Source organism: Mustela nivalis (genome assembly GCF_964662115.1).
Source record: "Mustela nivalis genome assembly, chromosome: 4".
Lineage (NCBI taxonomy): Eukaryota > Metazoa > Chordata > Mammalia > Carnivora > Mustelidae > Mustela > Mustela nivalis.
The window spans coordinates 66,307,264-66,330,446 of record NC_139023.1 but is presented as its reverse complement, the minus strand read 5'-3'; the positions used below and the strand labels follow the sequence as shown (position 1 = coordinate 66,330,446).

General features: G+C 46.3%; 1 protein-coding gene across 10 annotated transcripts in view; it reads left to right on the top strand.

Annotated features, from left to right (window-relative positions):
* FAM193A (family with sequence similarity 193 member A) overlaps nucleotides 1-23,183 on the top strand; it is a 166,975-nt gene that overhangs the window by 82,856 nt on the left and 60,936 nt on the right. For 5 of the 10 annotated variants that reach the window (XR_014310715.1, XR_014310717.1, XM_082727057.1 and 2 more), the window contains 4 exons: nucleotides 10,912-11,066; nucleotides 11,801-11,968; nucleotides 15,151-15,385; nucleotides 21,534-21,658. Coding sequence is in view for 7 of the 10 variants with exons in the window: in XM_082727057.1 (XP_082583183.1) it covers nucleotides 10,912-11,066; nucleotides 11,801-11,968; nucleotides 15,151-15,385; nucleotides 21,534-21,658 (683 nt within the window). In the remaining 3 variants the exon portion in view is untranslated. Of the gene's footprint in view, nucleotides 1-10,908; nucleotides 11,067-11,800; nucleotides 11,969-15,150; nucleotides 15,386-21,533; nucleotides 21,659-23,183 lie in introns of all 10 variants that reach the window. The other 5 variants (XR_014310716.1, XM_082727056.1, XM_082727058.1 and 2 more) reach the window with 1 other exon arrangement.

Genomic DNA, 23,183 nt, shown 5'->3' with positions numbered 1-23,183 from the left:
CAGGCTGGGCACAAATAGGCACCCACGGGTGGTGTTTGGATGAAGGGATGAGTCTACCTTTAATTTATATCCGAAGATAATGTTTTGGGACCTCAACATATTTGCAAGTACTGATCCTGCCCAGTAGACTTTACAGCTTGGGAGGCTCTGGGTGTATTTTCAAGGAATTCTGTGAATTCCCTGAAGGTTAAAACAATTTTTGTTTGTATTCTGATAATGGGGGAGGGCATTCTCACATCATTGGAGGGCCTCCTGTGTACTGGAGGGCTTTAGCTCCTGTCTTCTGTGACCTGGTGAGCCTGGGTACAGTGCGTGTAAAGGCTACTGAAGAAGGAACGGAGGTTGTCTTAATACTTAGGTTCTTTGCTGAAGCCAAGCAAAGACCCACCAAGATACGGCCTGCTCTGTACAGGCAGACACTTGGGATGGCCGAGATGATTTGTAGAGAGACCTACATGAATACAGGCCTGACTAAAAGGAGCCTTCTGCTTAGTAGTCAGAACCAAGGCCTATGTTGAATTTAGGAATTTGATTTCAGTTAATTACTCATTTGGCTCTTTATAATAATGTTAATTTGAGTAATGGTTTTTAGGTTTATAAAATTTTAAGTTGTAGACAAGCTTAGATTTTTAGAATTACACAAAGTCTTAGAAGTGTAAGGTCTATTGTATTTTATACTTGTGTATGTATGTTTAAGTAGTGAATTGGTGTGCGGGCATGGGAGATGATACTTGGGAGAATTACTGTTTTCTGTGAAGGGGTCTGTGGATCACTCAGACATCCTACCACAAGGAGGAGGACTGGGCAAATTAGTATTCTGTTTTTCTGTTTTCAAGGTTGATCATATTAAAGGCTTTCTTTTGATTCTGGACATGAGCGATTATGTCTTGGTTCTCATATCATTGAAGTAGAAGTCTTCCATTTTACACCGAGGAACTGCCTTCTCCTAATAGTTATGTGCCCTCAGGTCTTATCAAGGCAGATAGTGTCAATTTAAACCAGTCATTTAAGAGTTTGCTAATATTTGTTTGTATCTTGAACGTTTGCCCTTTTGGGTCTTGGTTCCTAATACAAACATTAAAAATTCCTTTATAATGAGCATCATGAAAGTGGTTGCTGATAACATTTTTCACTGCTGCTCCGAACTCTTAAGACTGGAAAGACAGAACTTGAATCAGCCTCTTGGAAAGATAACCTAATGGTGGTCTTTGGCTTTTCTTGCTTAATATAATGCTTTTGAGATTTATCTGTGTTGTTGCACGTGTCTTTTTGGTTCATTTGTTTTTTATCTCAGAGTAGTATTCCTTTGTATGGAGGAAGCACAATTTGTTATCCATTCACCAATAGGGGGACATTTGGCTGTTAACATTAAAGCCACTAGTAACATTTCAGGAGCACCTGAGTGGTTCAGTCTGTTAAACATCTGACTGTTGGTTTCAACTCAGGTCTTGATCTCAGGGTCATGAGTTTAAGCCTTGTTTAGAGCTCCTGGATGGGTGTGGAGCCTACTTTAAAACAACAACAACAACAACAACAAAACAGTAAAGCTACTAATAACATTTGAGTACAAGCTTTTTGTGAACATAGTTAATCTGTCTTTTTAAACATTTTTTTTTTTTAAAGATTTTATTTATTTATTTGTCAGAGAGAGAGAGAGCGAGAGTGAGCACAGGCAGACAGAGTGGAAGGCAGAGTCAGAGGGAGAAGCAGGCTCCCTGCGGAGCAAGGAGCCCGATGTGGGACTCGATCCCAGGACGCTGGGATCATGACCTGAACCGAAGGCAGCTGCTTAACCAACTGAGCCACCCAGGCGTCCCAGTTAATCTGTCTTTGATAAATACTGAGGAGTAGAATTGCTAGGTCATGGGGTGAGTGCATGATTAACATTTTAAGGAACTGTCTTGGAATTTTTCAAAGTGCTTATACTATTTTCCATCTATGAATGAGAGTTCCTGTTAATCTGCGTCCTTACCGAGGCTGGATATATTGACAGTCCTTAACTGTAGCTGTTCTAGCGACTTGTAGTGCTGTCTCATGGTTTTGATGGGCGTTTTCTAAATGACTTGCTGAATATCTTTTCATGTGCTTATTTTCCATCTGTATCACTTTGGGGACACGGCTATTTAGATCTTTTGCCTATTTTTAATTAGGTTGTTTATCTTACTGTTACTGAATTTTGAGAGATCTCTGTAGTATATTCTGGATACAAACCTTTCATCAGATAATGTTTTTCAGATATTTTCTCCTGGTGTGTGGCTTGCCTTCTCATTACAGAACACTATTCTTTGAAGAGCAAAATTTTAAAATTTGATCAAGTCCAGTTTATCAATTTTAAATGATTTGGGCTTCTTGTGTTCTATGTAAGTAATCTTGGCTACTCAAGGTTATAAGATTTTTTGCTGTGTTTGTTTTCTAGATGTCTTATGTTTTGAGCTTATACATTTGCTCTGTGATCCATTTTGAGTGAAGTTTTATATCTTTTATAAAGTAAGGTTAAAGTTCATCCTTTTTGCATGTGAATATCCACTTGTTTCAGAACTCTTTGCTGAAAATACTATTTTTCCTTGTTAAATTATTTTGGCATCTTTGTAAAATAATCTTTTTATTTCTTTCTTTTTTAATGTGTGGGTCTATTTTGGATTCTATCTTGGACTTTACATATATACTCATCCTTTTGCTAGTACCTTACTATCTTGATTCCTGAAGCTTTTTAATAGTAAGTCATGAAACAAGGTAGAAGTTCTTCAGTTTTGTTCTTTTTTCAACAGTGCTTTGGCTATTCTAGTTCCTCTGCATTCCCATATAAGGGTTAGCATCGTCTTCTAGTTTCTGCAGAAAAGCCTGCTGAGATTTTAACGGATGTTGTATTGAGTCTATTTACCAATTTGGGTTCTTCTTCTTCTTCTTCTTTTCCAAGATTGATTAATTTGAGAGAGAGAGCAAGAATGCAAGCCATCATGAGCAAGATGAGGGGCAAGAGGCGCAGAGGGAGATAAGCAGACTCCCTGCTGAGCAAGGAGCTCGGTGCAGGGTTCAGTTGTAGGACCCCAAGATTATGATTTTTAAATAGAAATCAAGAGTCAGCTGCTCAGCCGACTGAGTAACTCAGACCGCCAAAAAATGACATCTTGATAATACTGAGTCTTTCAGTCTATTAATGTAGTATGATTCTTCATTGATTTAGGTCTTTTAAATTTCTTTTTTATTTCTTTTCAAGGATTTTTATTTATTTATTTGACAGAGAAAACGATCACAGGTAGGCAGAGAGGCAGGCGGGGGGTGGAGGGGGGACAGGCTCCCCGCCGAGCAGAGAGCCTGATGTGGGGCTCAATCCCAGGACCCTGAGATGATGACCTGAGCTGAAGGCAGAGGCTTAACCTACTGAGCCACCAGGCGCCCCAGGTCTTTTAAATTTCTTCTTAAAATAGTTTGTAGTCTTTAACGTAGGCTTTGTACATAGTATGTTGAAAATTTTCCAAGGTATTTCATATTTTCTCGATGTTTTAAATGGTACTTCGAAGAAAATACAATATCTAATTGTTTATTGCTAATATATAGAGATACAGGTTTGTTTGCTTTTTTTAAATTTACTTTGTATCTTATGAAAGCTCATTTATTTATTCTGTTGGTTATTTGGTAGATTCCTCAAGATTTTGTACACATCATCTACAAATAATATATTTTTCCCTTTCCAATCTGTATCTTTTTTATCCCCCCCCCTTTCTGTATTGGCTAGGCCCTCCAGTATGATATTGAGTAGAAGTGATATGAGCAGACATCCTTCCCTGTTTCCAGTCTTATGGGGAAAGCATTTGGTCTTTCGCTATTAAGTATGATGTTAGCTGTAGGATTTTGTGTATCAGGTGGGAAAAGCCTACTTCTGGTTTTAGTTTGCTGGAGGTCACCATGAATGGATATTTAATCTTGTCAGATTCATTTTCTGCATCTATTGAAATGACGGAGTTTCTCTTTTTTAGTTTTTTAATAATATTAATTATGGTGATATATTCCTGTGATAATCTACACTTGATCATGATGTATTATCCTTTCCATAGGTTGCTATGTTGGGTTTGCTGGTATTTTGTTAAGGACTATTGCATCTGTATTCATGAAGGATAATAGTCTGTAAGTTTCTTGTCTCACAGTATCTTTGTGTGGTTTTGGTATAAGGGTAATTAATACCTTGTAGAATGAACTGGGAAGTATTCTCTCTTCTGTAGTTTTCTGGAAAAGTTTGTGTGGAGTTGATTTCTACCATTTCTACCTTAAATATTTGGTAGAATTCACCAGTGAAGCTATCTTGATCTGGAGTTGCCTTGTTAGGATGATTTTGAACTACAAGTTCAATTTATTTGATAAAAGCTATCTGTCTCTTCCAGTATGTTTTATAAATTTTTGTCTCTAAAGAAATTTGTGTAGTCATTTTAAAGTGTATGCAAGTCATGTCATTGTGCTGCATTCCTGCATACAGTTACATGGTACTGTCAGTTACAGCTCAGCAAAACTGGGAAAAAAGAAGTTGCCCATTTTATATCAAATGTATTGGCATGATGTTGCTCAGAATATTCTCCTACCTGTGTTTTTAATTTCCATGGGGTCTGTGGTGATTTGCCCCTGCCACTTAATTCCTGACATTAGTTGTTTGAGTTTTGTCTGTTTTCTCCCCGATAGCCTGGCTTCAGGTTTATCATTTTTATTAAGCTAAGAACCACAGTTTGGTTGAACTGATTTTCCATTTTTCTGTTTCATTAATTTCTGCTCTTAGGTTTATTATTTCTGTCTTTCAACTTCATAGTTAATTGGTTTAATTTCATAAAATCCTATTTAAGCACTGAGCAGGGAGTCTGACATGGGACCAGATCCCAGGATCATGGGATCATGACCTGAGCTAAAGGCAAATTTAACTGGATGAGCCACCCTGGTGCCCCACAGATATCTTTTTCTAATTGAAGTATGATTGACACAACAACATTATATGTTTAGTATAACATAAAGATTGAATATTTGTGTATATTACAAAATAATCCACAGTAGGTCTATAGTTAACATCTGTCACATCATAATTACCCAAAAAAGGTTTTTTTTCTTGTGGTGATGACTTTTAAGATCTATTCTTAGTAATTTTCAAATTTGAAATACAGTATTCATCAAACTCACGAAGCTATACATTATATTTCCATGACTTATTTATTTTATAACTAGAAGTTTGTACCTTTTGACCCCCCCCTTTGTTATTATTAGCTTAATTCTGTTGTAGGCAGAGAACATACTTAATATATGATCTAATTCTTAGAAATGTGCTGATCTGTTTTATGGCCAGTTTTGACTATTGTTCTGTGTGCCTCGGAAGGAATTTGTATTCTTTTATCAGGAAGAGTGTACTATTAGGTACTTCAGGTTGGTTGATGTGGTTGTTCACATCTTCTGCGTCCTTCCTGATTTTTTTGTCTAGGTCAGTTACTGAAAGGACTGCTGAAATTCCAAACATAACTGCGGGTTTTTGTATTTTTCTTTTTAATTCCTCCTTCATGTATCTTGAGTTCTGTTATTGGAGTCCTTACTTATTTACCACTGCTCTTGCTTCTTGTTAAATCAGTCATGTTGTCATTATTATTATTTATTTTATTTTTACCGTCATCATCTCCTTCATTGCTGTTAGCATTCCTTGTTCTAAAGCCAACTTAGTCTTAATACTCATAGAGCTACTCAGCCTTTTTAAAAAAGTTCGTGTTTGCATGCAGTATGTCTCCCAACCTTTTTTTTAACCTACCTGTGTCTTTATAATCCATTGTAGAAAGCATGGTGCCTCTTGCTTAATCCAACCTGACCATCTCTTCTGACAATTGGAAAATTTAAGTATTTCCATTTAATGTAATAATTGATATGTTTAGATGTAAATCTACCATCTTGCTTTATTTTTCCTTCCTTTTTTTGCCCATCTGTTGTTTGCTACTTTCCTTTTTTTTTTTCCTTTGGATTAATTGAATTTTTTATTTTTCTCTTTCTTTCTGTTGGATTAATTGAATATTTTCTCTTTCTGTCTCTCTGTCTTTCCCCCCTCCCTCCCTCCCTCCATCAGCATGGAGCCCAACGCGGGGCTTGAACTCATGACCCTGAGATCAGGACCTGAGCTGAGATCAAGAGTCAGTTAATTACTGAGCCACCCAGGCACCCCTTGAATATTTCTTATGATTCTGTTTTACCTCTTCTTGACTTATTACCTGTATCGCTTTGTTTCATTATTTTTAGTGATTCTAGAATTCATAATACAGATCTTCAACTTTTCAACTTCTACTTTCAGAGAATATTATATACTTGATATGTAGTGTAAGGAGCCTTAAAATATTTACTCTGAGTTCCACCAGCTATGTAGTCATCTGTTATCTTCTTAAGACTTTTAAAATGAGAAGAACCTTTGCCTTTTCCCCATTACTGAGTTGGTGCTCTTCCCTCCTGCATGTAGTTTCGATCATCTTTGCCTGTTCTTCCGCCTCAAGGGCTGCCTTGAACATTTTTCTAGTGTAGGGGAGCTTCTCTTTGTCTGAAGTATTTCTTTTGCTTTCATTTTAAAAAGTCATTTTTATTCAGGGCGCCTGGGTGGCTCAGTGGGTTATCGCCTTTGCCTTCGGCTCAGGTCATGATCTCCGGGTCTTGGGATTAAGCTCCACATTGGGTTCTCTGCTCAACGGGGAGCCTGCTTCTCTTTCTCTCTCTGCCTGCCTCTCTGTCTACTTGTGATCCCTCTGTCAAATAAATAAATCTTTTTTTTTTTTTAAGATTTATTTATTTATTTGAGAGAGAGAGATCGCAAGTAGGCAGAGAAGCAGGCAGAGAGAGAGGAGGAAGCAGGCTCCCCGACAAGCGGAGAGCCTGATGGTGGGGCTCGATCCCAGGACCCCGGGATCATGACCTGAGCCAAAGGCAGAGGCTTTAACCCACTGAGCCACCCAGGCGTACCTCAAATAAATAAATCTTAAAGAAAAGTCATTTTTATTCAAAATTCTAGATTGTTGGTCATTTCTTTGCTGGCTTCCCTAGTTTCTGGTGGAAGCGTGTTGTCATCCTTGCCTTTGCTTCTCTGCACAGAAGGGATGTTTTTCTCTGCCTGCTTCTCAGATCTGTACTTCATCATTGCTTTTCAGCCTTTTACTGTGCTTGATATGGTTCGCTTTGTGTTTATTGTGCTTTGGTTCAGATGAGTTTTTAAGACATGCCAGTTTACAGTCACATTGAATATGGAAAATTTTCAACAATTTCTTTATATAACCTTTTTTTCTGGGACACCATTACCCGCATGTTAGACATCTCGACTTTTGTTTTAGAAATGCTTTTTTTTTTTTTTTCAGTCTTGTTTTTTGCTCTGCCTCAGTTTGGATTTTTTATTGCTTCAAATTTATTGATACTCTACTCTAAGGTATATTTTTCCTCTTTAGAAGTTCCATTGGGTAGGGGTGCCTGTGTGGCTCAGTGGGTTAAGCCGCTGCCTTCGGCTCAGGTCATGATCTCAGGGTCCTGGGATTGAGTTCCGCATTGGGCTCTCTGCTCAGCAGGGAGCCTGCTTCCTCCTCTCTATCTCTGCCTGCCTCTCTGCCTACTTGTAATCTCTCTCTGTCAAATAAATAAATAAAATCTTTAAAAAAAAAAAAAAAAGAAGTTCCATTGGGTAATTTTTTACAGCTCCACTTTCCTCCTCATATTTATGTTTTCTTCTGCTTTCTGACATGTAAGAGTTTGTAATCACCAGTTTCAGATTCTTGTCCATTGGTTGCATCATTTTTGTTGTTTTCAGGTCTGTTTCTGTTGATTTGTTTCCCTCATGGTTATGTGTTCTATCTTCCTTCTTGTTTTTGTCATTGGATGCTGGACTTTGCGTACTTCACATTGTTGAGTGCTGGATTTTGTTGTATTCTTTTCAGCTATGTTGGACTTGGAGAACACATAATAACTGAAGCTAAATTTGTATGAGATGAGTACCAGAAGGTGAGACACTTAAGGATTTACTGTATAGTCATCATGCGCTGTTTTAAAAGGCCTCATTTCATCCCTTGTCACCAGGAAGTGTTACTTTCCAGGTTCTTGGCTGCTGCTGTTCTGAGTCTGTCCGGTGTGTCAGGCAGCGTTGTTGGTGCTAGTGCACAGTGGCGAACAGGACACAAAGGTCCCATTCTTGGGGACTGGTCTTCTAGTGATGAAGACAGGTAAAAAACCAAACAACAAAAAATAAACGAGAAAACAAGGGAAACACCAGGATTTCAAATAGCAGTTTGTGATACAAGAGATTAACAGGGTGATTAAGCTCAGGAGATGGGCACCCACACCAGTAATTTGAACAGGTCGCTTTTGCATCGAGAACCAACTGTTAACTAGAAACAGGAGATCAGCTGCACAGATCTGGGAAGGAAATGCTGAAGAGTCCGCTGTGGTGCGTCTAGGGGAGCAGCCAATCTCAGGTAGAGGTGGCTTAGGGATGCGATTCCAGGCAGGACACCCTTGGGAGAGGCTCTCTGGGTAGCAGAGCAGTTGCTGAGAAGCCGCAGGCTCATCTGACAAACTGTCATAGGGGTGGGCTACCAATGTTCCTCTCAAGCCTCTGGGTGCTGGGGACGCGGAAGCTTCCAAGGTGGCCCTCCCTCGTCCCCTGCTGGCAAGGCCCCACACAGCGCTGGAGCCCCTCTGACAGGCAGCAGTGCAGGGAAGGATGGGTTTGGAGCTGGGACAGGGGAAACCTGATGCCTGTTTTACCTGCCTCCGCAGGAAGGCATGACTGGTAGGATTCTGTTCCTCAGGCCATTCACACATTTAGTGGGTTAGCGCTCTAGGTAGCGAAAGACTCAGCTGCAGTGAAAGAAAAGCAAAGATGTGTTCTGGGAAACCGTGAAGATGGGTAAGAAATTTAGAATCTGTTTCTGAGTGCTGTGGAAGGTTCTGTGCATGGGAGTGACAGGGTGTCTCTTACTTTAACCACCACTCTGGCTGCTGCTTGCGGGAGGGCTCTGAGTGTGGGTGGCAGCGGTGCTGTCGGAGAGCCGCCCCACCTTCACCTGGCAGGCAGAGGTGACAGTAGTTTGGACTGTTGGGAGCAGGGAAGGGAGAATCAGATTGTGCATCTGCTGAGGACTGGAGTCCCATGGCTGGCCTTGCTGTTGGATGAAGGGAATGGAGGGGAGAGGAAACCTCCTTCGTGCAATGCAATGACCTGCTGCTCTTGGAGGATAGTCTGGTTCTACCAGCATTGCATTCAGACCTGTCAAGCCTTTCTTGTCGCCATGGATATTAGAATCATCTAGTCTAATTTACAAAAAAACCCGAGTGTCTCCCTTCCCTCAGAGCATCTCCCCTTGGGGTCAGCAAGGGCATATCATGGGGGTGGAGGGCAGTGGTGCCTGTCCTGCTTCCTTGGCCTTCCCTGCTCTGCCTGGGTGGAGAAGGGGCTCTGGGCAGGAGGGGTTGGGGGGAGTTTCCATACTTTATAGGCTGTCTGTGGTTCTCCTTGGTGACCGGGGCCCAGGATTCTAACAGGTGTTCCACTGGTGAGTGGCTCTTGATTGTTAGAAGTCCCCCCTTTTAAAAAAGATTTTATTTATTTATTTGACAGAGAGCTAGGGAGGGAACACAAGCAGAGGGAGCAGCAGAAAGAAGGAGGAGAAGCAGGTTTCCCCTCAACAGGGAGCCTGATGTGGGACTCAATCCCAGGACCCTGGGATCATGACCTGAGCTGAAGGCAGACACTTAACTGAGTGAGCCACCCAGGTACCCCCATAAGAGGCCTTTCTTTAGGGTTTCCTAGACTTCGGTCCAGACTTCTCACTGTCTGCCACATACATACTGTGTGTGACGCACCCCCTCAACCCTTGCTCTGCCCCCTGATATAATTCTGGGATCCACTCACCTAGCAGGAACCTTTTCAGGTGGGTTTTTTGATGACACAAGCCCCTGCTCTAAGAGCAGGGACCCAGCCTACCATGTGATGGAGGCAGGCCCACTACTGTTCCCTCCCATGTCTGTGTGCCCAAACTCCCAAGGGGCACACAACAGGCCCGGTTTGCCACTGGTGGTGCCCCAAGTGTCTGACCACCCTGAGGAAGCACCCACCAGCTGCCACAGCCTCCCAGGGCTTGTCTTCTCTCTCTGAGTGTGTGCGCTCCCTTCATAGGCCCTTTTCCGTGGCTTCCTTCTCCTAAGGCTGGTGGGGTGAAAGCTGTGGGGCTGGCTGCCCTGTTTAGTGCCCTTTCTTCACTGTGGAGATCATCTGCTCTAAGATTGGAGTGCATGTGTCCCTAATGTAATAGAATCCCTCTCAGATCCTGTCCCTGAGGTTCGAGGGACCACCTAGGGGGGTGGGAGGGAAGAGGGTTGTAGTTATGGTCCGTGTAATGGCTGCTAATAGAACCTTCTAGGGGCTCTTGGGTTCCAGGCAAGAGGGTTGGAGCCTGCTTCATCCTGCCATCTTTGCCTAGAATGTTCTCTTTCTCCAGCCTCCTGTCCCTTAGAGCAGGCAGCACAGCTGTGGAGTTCCACGGGACCAGGACGAGAGGCCTCTGCTCCCGACCTCCCCCTGCCCCCCAGCTTCCCGCTGGGCTTGCAAACCGCTGGCTTTGCACTAAGCACCAGCCCTGCAGGTGCAGGGCAGTGCGTCCGCCGATGAGGACCCTGAGAGTGGAGCTGCTCTCCTAAAGCATGAAAGAAACTTACTGTTTTCCTGAGATTATGGTAGAACTCTCCAAAGGTAGTAAATAATTGGTTGCAAACAAAATTCTTAGATGTCAGAAAGTTACCCAGATGATGTCCTTAGAGATCTTGTCAGCGTCTGAATTTAAATTTGTTTCTAAAAGGCATTTTTCTAACACGTTAATAACAAATTTCTACCGTGAACATTTGAACATAGTCTGTTCTGTTCTCTTTTCAAAGCAGGGCCAAGACTTTCTTCTTCACTCCCCTCTTGGCGGGTCCCAGCCAGAGGCAGGCGGCGGGAGGCTAGCCCTTGGTGCGCAGACACTGCCCTCGGCGGGGCTGGGCACTGCGCCCTCAGACTCCTCGTGTGCCTGTGAGGCCTGCAGCGAGCGCAGGTACCAGTGTGGGCCCGTGGGACAGTCGGGAGCAGGGCCTGCCTGACCTGCGCTGCAGCTGGAGCAGGAAAGGGGCCGTTCCCATAAAGACGGCAGACACTTGATCGATTCCCGAGGACTAAGATAGGAGCCTGGGTGTCAGTGGAAGAACTAGCAGGATGAGGCTCTTCTGAGTCCCTGCCTGTGAGGGCTGACAACAGCAGGCTAGCACTCAGAGAGGGAGGGAGGCAGAGCCAAGTCATTAGAGTCACAGACTGGCCTAGGTAAGGGGAGAGCCACCCCTTCCTTGGGATGCTGCTGCAGTATAGAGGAGGAGAGGCCAGGGTCTGGGGTCTCTGAACTCGCTCTGTGCTCGGCTCAGGCCCGAAGCTAGTGCAGCTGAGCGGGGAGTAGGGCCTTTGTGGGGAGAGAGAGCTGCCTGATGGGCCCCTTGAGATGGAGGGGAGCATCAGTGTTCTCGATGTGGGACGCCAGGTGTGTTCATTCCTGTTGTGCGAGGAGGGGCTGTGGTCTCCTGGGGAGGAGGGTTTGGGGAACCAGACAGCTGCAGGCACCTGAAGCCTGGTCACCAGGCCTTCCTGTGGCCACAGCAAGTGGGAGGCCGCTCCAGGAGCAGAGTAAGGTAGAGGATGCTGTTGAGAGTCCATGCCCAATCCCCTTAGGCCATCTGGAGGGCAAGGGTGACCCAGACTGTCTGCTAACCCTGACCTCCTTGCTCTTGTGCCATCTCACAGAGAGATTTCAGCAGAGACGGACCGTGAACCTCAGCAGCTACAGAACTACTGGTCAGAAGTGCGCTACACGGTCCGCTGCATTTACCGCCAGGCGGGGACCCCACTGGCCGACGACCAAGACCAGAGCCTCGTGCCCGACAAGGAGGGGGTGAAGGAGCTCGTGGATAGGTACACGTTGCCCCTGTGTCGTGTCCCTCCCTCACCTGCTGCCCAGGAAGCCTACTCTCTGCTCGGGCTGGGCTCTGCTCTCTGGACCCCGTAAGCTTGGCTGCACCCGTTCACTGCTGGTACCCTGCTGGCAGGCAGACAGACTGCCAGAAGCAAGCCCTCTGGGCAGAGATTCACGTTCATTCTGATGAAATGCTCACTGTCTATATAATAAACAAATGAATCGACACGTTTCTGTCCTTTCTTAGTGTTGAGACTGACCGCAGCACTGCTTTTGGAGTCCTGACTGTGCGAGGGATGGTGCTGAGCAGTCTCAAGCCCTCTTGTGTTTAGCAGCCCCAGGAGGACAGGCAGGTGCCCACTGTGGTGAGAAGACATTTCCTGAGGCCAGGCAGCTTGAGAACGTGCTGGTGTGGAAGTGGAGCGCCTGCTGTGGCCGACCCATCCAAGTGGGTGTCCCATGGAGGGCCTGTGACTCTGCGTGTGCTCTTTAGCGGACACCATGTGCCCGGTGACAGACAGACTTACTCTGCCTTATAGTCTGTAGGGTCTTTTTTCTCTTCTTTGAAATGTTCCAGGTAAAAGGGATCAATTTGAGCAAGGCAGTTCAGGGATCGTTTCTCCTCTTGCTTTGTGTTTCCCACATTTTGAAGGGGGCTCTCCAGACTCTTACTCGCTGTACAGCACAGGTTATCCTGGAGTGAGGAGCAGTGTATGGCTGTGGGTTCTGTGAACTTGTGGAGGAACGCAGCCAGTGTGTTCAGGGCTCAACGCCTTGCACTACAGGAGATGGATCTGGGTGGTTGTGCCACTTCTAGGAATTAGGTTTCCTAGTGAGTATGAGGGAAAAACATAAGGCCTGCCATTCAGACACATGACGTCCTAGACTACCAGTGCTTAGGAAGCAGCCGAAGTCAAAGGAGAGGTGGCTGGAGGAAGACACTTGGCAAGTGCTAGTACCCGTGGGAGAGGTTATGGCAGAGACTGTAAAGCCGGTAATGGGAATTGCTGAGGTTTGGAAAACGGCATTGCCCTGATAGTGAAATACACTGTTAAGAATGTGGAAATGTCACAGCCCCAGCTGGAAGTGTGTCTGTATCAGATCTGCTGTACTCGCCCTCGTGTCCTAAGAGCATGGCTGCTTTTGTGGTTTACATGGTGATACTCATCAAGAGAGGAGTGTTCGTGAATCCCACTTCTGGGAGTCTGTACAGCTGGTGGTCATAATCCTTTCCTCCTCTCTGTGGCCCTTGGTGTCCTACATAGTCCTGCTCTGTGCTGCCCTCACACCATTCTTCACTACATCCCAGCTGTGCTGGTTCCTGTCCTTCCTCTGCTGGCCACACTCACTCCTGCCACAGGGCCTTTGCATTTACTCTTCTTTCTGTTTGCCGTGTTCTTCCTTTCTCAGGATTTTTTTATCTCCTTTCCGGTGTTCACATTACTTTTCAGAGTCACTTTCTCAAAGAGGCTACCCTGTGTAAGACCCCAGGCGCCTCTCTGCCATCACTCTTTGTCCCCTTGCCGCCTTTTTCAGTATTTCCTACTATTACCCAGAATCCCATCACCTGTATGTATGTGACATCGGCATCGTGAGGGCAGAGTTTATTTCCTTGGCTTCTTCAGTGCTGCAGCCATGCCACTGTAGAGTAACCTTCAGCACACATACACTGGTGTTTGTTGGCTGTGCATGTGGATGAGCCGCCTCAGTGACTTTGGCATAGTCCTGCCTCCTGGTCATATGGCTTTTAAAAAAATCTACTTGTGGGAGGACCGCATGGCCATTTTGTTGAATTTCAAAGGTACTGAAATGGACAAAGAAATAAAGTAAAATGGATGTTTAACTCACCTCACTAAGAGGCGTCCAGTCTGCTGTAAGTTTGGTTGTCCCTCTGTCATTTGAGCCTTCTGGGGCATTCCTTTAACAGTCTACTTTGTAGGACAGTTGTACTGGTAATTAAAATTGTGGTTGCTACGCTTAACTCGTATGTCTTTCTGAAGTGTGCTAAACCCAGTGGGAATCCCATCAGTTTTTATTATTTCTCTAGCCACATTTTGTGCAAGGCTTCCTGTGCTCCATTGCTGGGTTTTACTTGCCTCTTGTCTTTATAACTTAGGTGGTGCACTAATTTAAAACTGGAATAGGGGGCAACTTACATTCTTCTCTTTTTGACCAAATGTGGTGCCCAGAAGGTAAAAGGATCTGTTGTGTAAAATCCAGGACCTGTGGCTTGATATGTTTTACAACTTGTGTCTGATAAAGTGCTGGCCTCAAGAGTTCCCTCCTGGTGGCAGCTAGCAGACAGATACTGTTGTCAGCCCAGCGGTCCTGGGCTTCTATCTGCAGAACCCTCAGAATTGTGCATTCGGAAGAAGCGACTGCTTTAGTAGGTTATCTCCAAATTAGGAAAGAAATTTATAAAAATGTTAACTGCTACTGTGGCTTGGTAGAAAGGTACTTATTGATTTTTAATTTTTTAATTATTTTTTTATTTTTAAATTTAATTTTTAAATTTAATTAATTCTCTTCAGTTTAGGGGTTTTATTTTATACATTCTCATTGTTTTTTTGTGTGTGTGTCTGTGGGATAGCTTAAAAAGAGATATTGTTTCTATAGTTTCCTCTGATTATAAAAATAATGCAAGCCCATTTGCGTTATATACTGAATTCCTGGAAAAAAGGACAGAGCAGTCTGCTCTAGAGTCCCCCAAGCCAGGTGTCGCCTCTGCTTAGATGGTTGCTTTTGCCCAGCATGTGGGCGTGGACAATGAGTTGTCTTAGGGCTCCTGAGAGGAGGCGCCACTATGTGCGCTCTGCCACCTGCTGGTTGTGTAAGCTCCCTGCCTTCTACCCAGGCGGGCTGTGCCATTCAGCTGAGTGATGAACTTGGTGATTAACTGGGTGGGTACGTGGGAGACACAGTGCTAGTGCAGAGTAAGTTTTGAGTAAATGCTGGGATTTGGGGGCTCTTAGCTGATGACTTTGTGACTCGACGCTGTCTGTGCCAGTGCTCCTTTGTGGTGAGTGAGGTGAAGGCACCTCTCACGGGCTATTGAGAACATGGTGGTTGTAGCCATGGCCGGGTGGGCGCTGATCGCAGCTCAGCTCGCTGATGGCAGTTCTGTGGAGGGCCGTATGTGGGCGGGTCACGGGTGAGCGGTGACTCTCTCTTCTCCATGCAGGCTCTGCGAGAGGGACCCTTACCAGCTGTACCAGCGGCTGGAACAACAAGCCAGAGAGTATGTGCTGGAGATGAAGGTCCGACTGCTCCGGCAGCTGTCGGCGGCGTCCAAGGTGAAGGCGCCGTCCGCCCTGCAGGGCCCTCCACAGGCTCATCAGTTCATCTCTCTCCTCCTCGAGGAGTACGGTGCCCTCTGCCAGGCGGCACGCACGATCAGCACCTTCCTGGGCACGCTGGTAAGAGCGAAGGCTGCCTTCCTCTGGTTCTGTGGGGAAGAACTTGAGAAGACCACTGAGCTCGGATGAGGTCGTGGGGAGGCTTGTGTGTTGCCCTCGTGTGCCATCACCAGCCCCTCCTTTGTGGCGTTCAGGCACCAAGAAGAGAACCTGTTTCCTCTCCCCTCTCTCTTCTCTCTGGACTGTGCTGTGGGAGGAAGGTGTCACATGGATTGTTATTCGGGTAACATATCATGGAAATACAGTTTGGAGACCTTGAGGCCTAGGGAACGAGAGATGGGGATGATGTGAGATGAGGACCAGTGTGTGCATTAGGAGGGAGAAGAAAGACAAATGGTTTCTGTCTTAAGCTGTTATCTCTGTTGTCAGTGTGACACGCAGGGCATGACTCCTGTGGAGAGCACTTGCTTCTGGTCCTATGGCTTTCAGTTGTCGATTCCACAGTCCAGCCCTGGGTTAGGAATGGGTTCCCAGAGTCCAATAAGAACCCACCCTCATGCCCACCCCCGTCCCTGCCCACTTGCCCTCATGAAGGAGACAAGCAGGGGTGTCTTACAGGTCTCTGACCACCTCACAAGGTAACCTAACACACATGGGTGGAAGGAAGCATGTGGTAGAATCTCAGCTCCTAGAAACCAGCCAGGCTAGGCATCAGAAGCTTCAGTCTGCCCTGTCAGCGGTGCAGCTGCCGGTGCAGGGAGGCTGTGCTGCCTGAGAAACTGGTCATTCAGGCCTTCCAGACTGTTAGAGAAATACCGACTTGGCGATAGTCCGTGGATTTGTTTGCCATTACCTCAATTTAGTTATTAAATAATACTTGACTGGGTTTGGGTACTTTCTTCCTGGTAAAACTACATTTTGAAACAAATACAGCACCAGTAGTTCCTAAGATTTTAAATGCAATGGTGTTTGTGATTCTAAAATTGATAGATCTTCTTGCCAGGAAAATTTACAGACACACAGTTTTGCAAGTAGATTCAGGGGGAGTGGGCTTCATGGGCCTCCTCAGGCATCCCTGCAGTAGACCATGCCGTGCCGGTGAATCTTGACAGCCTGGAAGAAAGCACGCTATGTGAGGAAAGGAGCCTGAGTCAGGAGGGACGGCTGTCTCTGCGTCGTGAGAATCTGCAATGGCATGCCGGTGCCTGGAGCTGGGCCCAGCAGGCCTCTGGTGCTTCACTCCCAAATGTCACATTGCATGAAGCTCTCCCTCTTCTGCCTCGATTTACTGAAAGTACCCGCTCTTCAGTTTTCACATCCAGTGCCACCTCCTCTAGGACTGCACCCTCGGACCTTCCTGAGTCCGCCGGGAGAGGAGTCCACCAAGGTGAAGAGCGTCTCCCAGCTGCCCGAACTTTGTGCAAAGCACAGCTCTGCCCCAGGTGGCGCTTCCGCCCAGGCCCCCCTCAGGCAGTTAGCGTGGAGCGCGGTTTTTGAAACAAACAGAAATTGATTTCAGCCCTGCTACTTGGAGCAAATGCCTAACAATTTACATAGGAATACTTTCTTGTGGTTTGGAAAAAACTCTTAAATACTAAGAACGAAATATGGTTGTTTGCACAGTGATTAATGTCACTTTCATTATACATAGAGGTACTCACTTTGGTTTCCAGTGGTACAGCAGACGTGACACCCTGAAATCCTTCTTCCTTCATCGGAAATAACGGAATTACTGGATCACATAAACTGAAACTAGATAAAAGCTTTTACAGCACATTGCTGAGGTGGCAGGAAAGGCAAGAAGACTTAAGGGGTGAAAAACAAACTAAAAGTTGGAATCCTGAGAAATTCGTGTGCCCCAAAGCCAGCATTTACTCCAGGAGCATCTAAACCTGGGAGATGGGAGATACAGCCTCGGTCCCACCCTGGGTGGCATCGACACACAGTGCTGGGCCCACAGATGGCTACCTCCTTGTGTGAGAGTGAAGGAGAGGCCCTGGAGGGATGGCAAGGGCATGTGCCTGTTGTGATCTTGGGGAGGGCGGAGGCCAAGTACAGCCTCTAAGAAATTTTGTCATTATAAGCCAGCTGCCACCTACGTTTGTGGTTTCAACAAGTGCTGTTGGTGGGGTGTGAAAACTCCCGATGCGGGGCTCAATCCCAGGATCCTGTGATCATGCCCTGAGCCAAAGGCAGACGTTTCATTGGCTGAGCCAACCAGGTACCCCCAAAAAGAATTATTTTCCAAAACATATTTAGTAAGAAGAGGGGTTTCCTTTACATTTTTGCAGATCTCCTTTAGTTTTTGGCTCAATAGAGGACATGTGATTCTCGTAGCTGCTTCTACATTCACACTGTTGTCATAGGTTGCTTTGGCTGAAGTTATTGAAGAAAATTCTGCCTCACGCAGATCTGTATTTGGCAAAGGGAGGAATATCTTAATAGCCTTTCCAGCCATTCGTCAGGAGTACACTTGAGTTCGAGGGCTTCTTTTTTTTTTTTTTTTTTTTAAAGATTTTATTTATTTATTTGACAGAGAGATTCCTAGTAGGCAGAGAGCAGGCAGAGAGAGAGGGGAAAGCAGGCTCCCTGCTGAGCAGAGAGCCTGATGTGGGGCTTGATCCCAGGACCCTGAGAACATGACCTGAGCTGAAGGCAGAGGCTTAGCCCACTGCGTCACCCAGGTGCCCTGCCTGAGGGCTTTTTTTTTTTTTTTTTAAAGATTTTATTTATTTATTTGACAGACAGAGATCACAAGTAGGCAGAGAGGCAGGAAGAGAGAGGAGGAAGCAGGCTCGCCGATGAGCAGAGAGCCCAATGGAGAGCTCGATCCCAAGACCCTGAGATCATGACCTGAGCTGAAGGCAGAGGCTTTAACCCACTGAGCCACCCAGATGCCCTGCCTGAGGGCTTCTTAATGGTTAGGTGTGGTGTAGGGTCTCCGAGCATGTCTCTTACATCAGAACCAGTGCTGGAGCCGATGCTCAGAATGGGTCTGCCCACACGTGGTTTTCCAACATCATACTTTGGTCATTGGAAATACATGAGCTCACCGAGTAATTTAGTGCCTATCTTCCTGATGGTGTTCAGTGTAAAAAATGACCTTTGTAGGGGCGCCTGGGTGGCTCAGTGGGTTGAAACTCTGCCTTCGGCTCGGGTCATGATCCCAGGGGCCTGGGATCGAGTCCCGCATTGGGCTCTCTGCTCAGCAGGGAGCCTGCTTCTCCTCATCTCTCTCTCTGTCTGTCTCTCTGCCTATTTGTGATCTCTCTCTCTGTCAAATAAATAAATAAAATCTTAAAAAAAAAAAAAAAAATGACCGGGGCGCCTGGGTGGCTCAGTGGGTTAAGCCGCTGCCTTCAGCTCAGGTTATGATCTCAGGGTCCTGGGATCGAGTCCCGTATCAGGCTCTCTGCTCAGCGGGGAGCCTGCTTCCTCCTCTCTCTCTGCCTGCCTCTCTGCCTACTTGTGATCTCTCTCTGTCAAATAAATAAATAAAATCTTTGAAAAAAAAAAATGACCTTTGTAGCTATCACCACTGATCCTCATCAGAATGGAGAATCTTCAAGGCCACAGTGACAGATTCAAGTTTTCCCAAAATGCAGATTGTTGCATGAAAGCTCAGATTTTATGATTGGCCACAAATTGTTTTTTTTAAAGCAGCACATTGGTTGTTTTTCTTAAAGCAGCACATTGGCTTGCTGCACAAACCCTGCCGGCTAATTCTCTGCCTTCTCAACTGGCTTCTCTGGAAAAAACATCCCGTTTTTCTGATTCTGCAGAACCCAGGGAGGACATTTAGACATAGAAGGGTATTTTTAAAAACATTTTCGTGGGAAATGCACTTGTGGGTATATTCTACACTGCCCTGGGGATCAAACAAGATGATAGCTTCATGATAGCTTCATGTTTTAAAATTTTATTTTAAATATTAAAATAGAAGGAGCCTGCACATAGGTTGTGCTTCCCACCGCCTGGGAAATGCTGTGCCAGGGCTGTAGTAATCATGAAATCTGAATTTCCATCCTTAAGGACAGCCTGGTAGTTCTTGAGGTCTGTTGCACAGCTTGATTCTGAACACCTCCTCGTTCTCCTTCCAGACCCCCCAAAACTTTTTTGCAGTTGAGTGTAAGAAGGAAAACTAGTTTGGGTGGAAAAGCCTGAGTTTGAGTCACTGGCGAGCTTGTTCTCTGTGCCTCTAGCTTAGGTGGTGCTGAGTCTTGGCTGCACTCCTGCATAGCCCCCCCACCGCCAGCAGCCCGAAGACTCTCTCCCCCCAGTTTCAGGCCCATCGCTCAGCCTCTGTAGGCCGTCTCTGGCCTGTGAATGGGGCCTGGCAGCACCCAGTCCAGGGTTGTCGAGGGTGCTACTGAAATGACCCTTGTGAGCACTAAGAACCATGCCTGGCCTGCAGGAAGCACTGTTGCTAGCACACGTTGTTTTCCCAAGTTGACTCTGAGCTGGGAAATGAGTTTGGGTCATGCTGTTTCTTTTGCTTGCCTCACTTGGAAGTATGATTATAGATTTCATGAAAAATGCCAAACATCTTCCTAAGTCAGCCTTCACCCAGGTACCTGTAGTAACATGACCCCCAAAAGCCAGAGCTGTGTCTCACCCCCACAAGTAGGCAGGCAGGCAGGCAAGGACCACGCATGCAGCTGTGGAGGTTTATGGGGGAAGCCCAGCAAGCACTCAGCTCCCCTGAGCACCCTCCCCAGAACCTCCCTCAGCTGGCCAGGAGCTTGGTCTGGCTGCTGCCTTAGCTCCTGCATGCTCGTTTTTGTAGAGACAAACCATAAATCGGATCACTGCCTACTTCTCTGTCCCCTGGTGACTCCTAGAGAGCAGGGGCCTGCTGGCTTCATCTTTGTGACCCTGTACCTGGCCCAGTGCCTGCACAGAGTGGTCTCTACTGACATCTGTGACACGTAGTGTGGTTGACATGTCGTCTGTGGCCATGTCCTTGGTACCTTCTTCAGCAAGGTTCTCATTCCAGAGATTGGGTGGAGTTTATCATCTCCTCGGCAAGCTGTCCCGTACAGAGTAGTGGCACTGCAGGGTGTGGAAGTGCACACCTGGGGCAGTGGGAGCAAGCTCTGGAAACACAGGCAGAACGGAGGGTTTAAGGGTCTGTGCAGGTGTCCGGGTTCCTTGCAGGGCCCCGTCTGTCTGCAGGCCATGAGCAGGGACTGGCAGGTGGCAGAGCTGGCATCCGTTTGTGCCAGAGTGGTGCCGCCAGTGTGCCCTGAGCTCTGTCTCCCTGGCTGTACTCAGGAACAGGAAATGCTCACTTTGACTTGTTCTCTCAGCCCCCATGCCAGCCAGTTACTGGGCAAACAGTGGACTCTTCATGTGTAGACTGTTTACTAACACCTGCAGGTGTGGTCATGTGAATTCACTACGGCTAAGTTGTAGAAGGCGTCACCATGAGTAGCCCATTTCATGGAGTATTGCTACATCATGTTAAGCAGTTCCTCCAGTTGTCAGTGAGTTAGGGAAGGAACATGTATGAAGGATGTGCGATGACTGAAACACACGGAGCCCTACAGCATCGTGTAGCTTATGGGTGGACACTTGGAGTCCCACATGCATATGCTTGTCGTGAGATCTATGCTCAGGAAAGGCACCCTCTCTGTCCTGGTCACCTTGTGTTGAGGGCAGATGGATGTTTCTTTTGGTATCACTCTCTCTGATGGCTAGGACGCTCCCAAATGTTTAAAAGCTATTTAAAGTAACTGCTGAGTTTACCTTTGTGTATTAGGGAGAGGAAGCACCTGACCTTCCATGGCATAGTACTAGTGGAGAAGTTATTTGCATACATCAGAATGGCAGATTTCTCAAGATAGGCAAGAAAATGATTGCCCTTTGACATCAGAGGATTTGCGTGCATTTAAATTGTTTGAAGAGTAGAGCTTTCAGTGCATTTTGGAAGTACAGTGTAAGGAATGACTGTCAAATACGTGCATTTGTTTCTCTCTATCTGTCGTGTATTTGTGTGCATCTTACCCTCTTTCTCTGTGTGAGGGTCTGAGAAGAGAGGAGACTGGGGTCGTGTGTGCATGTGGCCAGAAGTGTGCCTTGGGGTTCTCCATGTGCTGCGGAATGGGCCTGCAAAGAGGGCTGGAGGGGGAGGATCCTTCTGGGGAGTTTTAGTCTTCATCAATTCAGTATATCTTCCATTTATTTATTTATTTATCTTTTTAACTAGGAAAATGAACACTTGAAAAAGTTCCAGGTGACATGGGAACTGCATAATAAGCATCTGTTTGAAAATCTGGTCTTTTCGGAGCCACTTCTTCAGAGCAACTTGCCAGCACTGGTGTCACAGATCAGGTATCTGGTCTTTGTCTGCGTATGTCTCTGTGGTGTGACAGCATGGTCCTTCTCCCTGTGTTGTAGTGGGTGTGTGTTGGAACACCATCGCGGTGTGGACGTTCTTGCTCAGGGAACAGTACCACTTGGGCGGAAACTCAGAATCCCAGGAGTACTAAATTAAACTTTTAAAATAACAGACTCAGTAGTAATACCACTGAGATTTAACATCCCACGTTCCTTGTGAATAAGGAAAGGCCGTGGTAAATGTAGTTTTACTTTGAAGAGACTCGGGCTTGGCCAGACAGCTGTGGCACTTGGGTGTGCAGGGGAGACGGGGAGGGGGTGTCAGAGGAGGGGGACGGCTCTAGAAGAGGCCTGATGGTGCCACAGGGCTCCTGGGCACAGAGGCCAGGGATATGTGTGTCTCTAGCATTCCCTCTGTGCCTTTGTTCGCGGCGTGGCCGTGTCTCAGTGGTGCAGGATATCCCAGGGCTTCCGCATGTGTGCCAGTATCCCAGGGCTTCCGCATGTGTGCCAGGACGAGTGGTCCCAGGCATAGTACTCGGCATCTGCCCTGCTGGCAGCTGGAGGCCACGCGGTGGGAGGGCGTTGGCCCCGCGTGAGTCCACTGGGATGAGGCTCCTTGGTTCTGTGGTTGCTGCTGAGTCAGGTGCCCGCTTCCACAGTTCTGCCACATGGTGCTTCTGTTCCCATGGACTTACCACGTAGAGTCAGGGTCCTGTGCCAGAGATGCTTCCTAACAACACACACTATGCTCATCTTTAAGTGTCCGTGCTGATGTTTGTTGGGACCAAATTCACAAAGAAGGGAAATTATTTCTAAGTAAATAAATTATTATTGTAGTTTACTTCTAGACTGGTCACTTTGTTTTCTTTTGAAACCCCTGTATCAACCTAGTCTTCCTGTATCTTACCTGAGGGGTCATGACTCTTCCCACTTCACACCCTCCCCTCTAGAGAAGCAGTAGCCCTGAAAGTGGTTGGATACAGGTGATGGGGGCAGAGAGACCAGAACACAGTGTTGTGTGGCTATGCCCAGTGTTCTGTCTGGCCCCGGACCCTCCCGGCACCCCTTCCCCACAGCCCGTTCTCTGCCCACCCTTTCCCTCTATGTCTAGTCTGAAAGCATCTGGCATGTTCCGTGGTGGGGCATGGAGACTTGAGTGTCCCAGCTTTCACCTCCACCAAAGAAAGGGTCAGGAAAGTATTCCAGGTCTTGAGTTTGAAATGCAGAACATGGTTTTGTCCCCAGTTATATCCACCAAAGGCACTTTTTATTGGGGGGGGGGGGCAGCCAACCAAAAACGTGCATCTTGGGAAGGTGGGGCTTCTTACAGCAAGATTCTAGGGCCTTGTATTTTCTTTTGCTGGTAGCCAGTTAGTTTGATGGGCCTGTCATCAACTTGGGGTGAGTGACAGGGAGCTGAAATGTATCCTGAAACTCCATTCTTGGCTGTGCCTTGGTTCCAGATTAATTTCTTTCTTTCATTCTCTCTCCCTCCCTTTCTAGATTATTTGAGAGG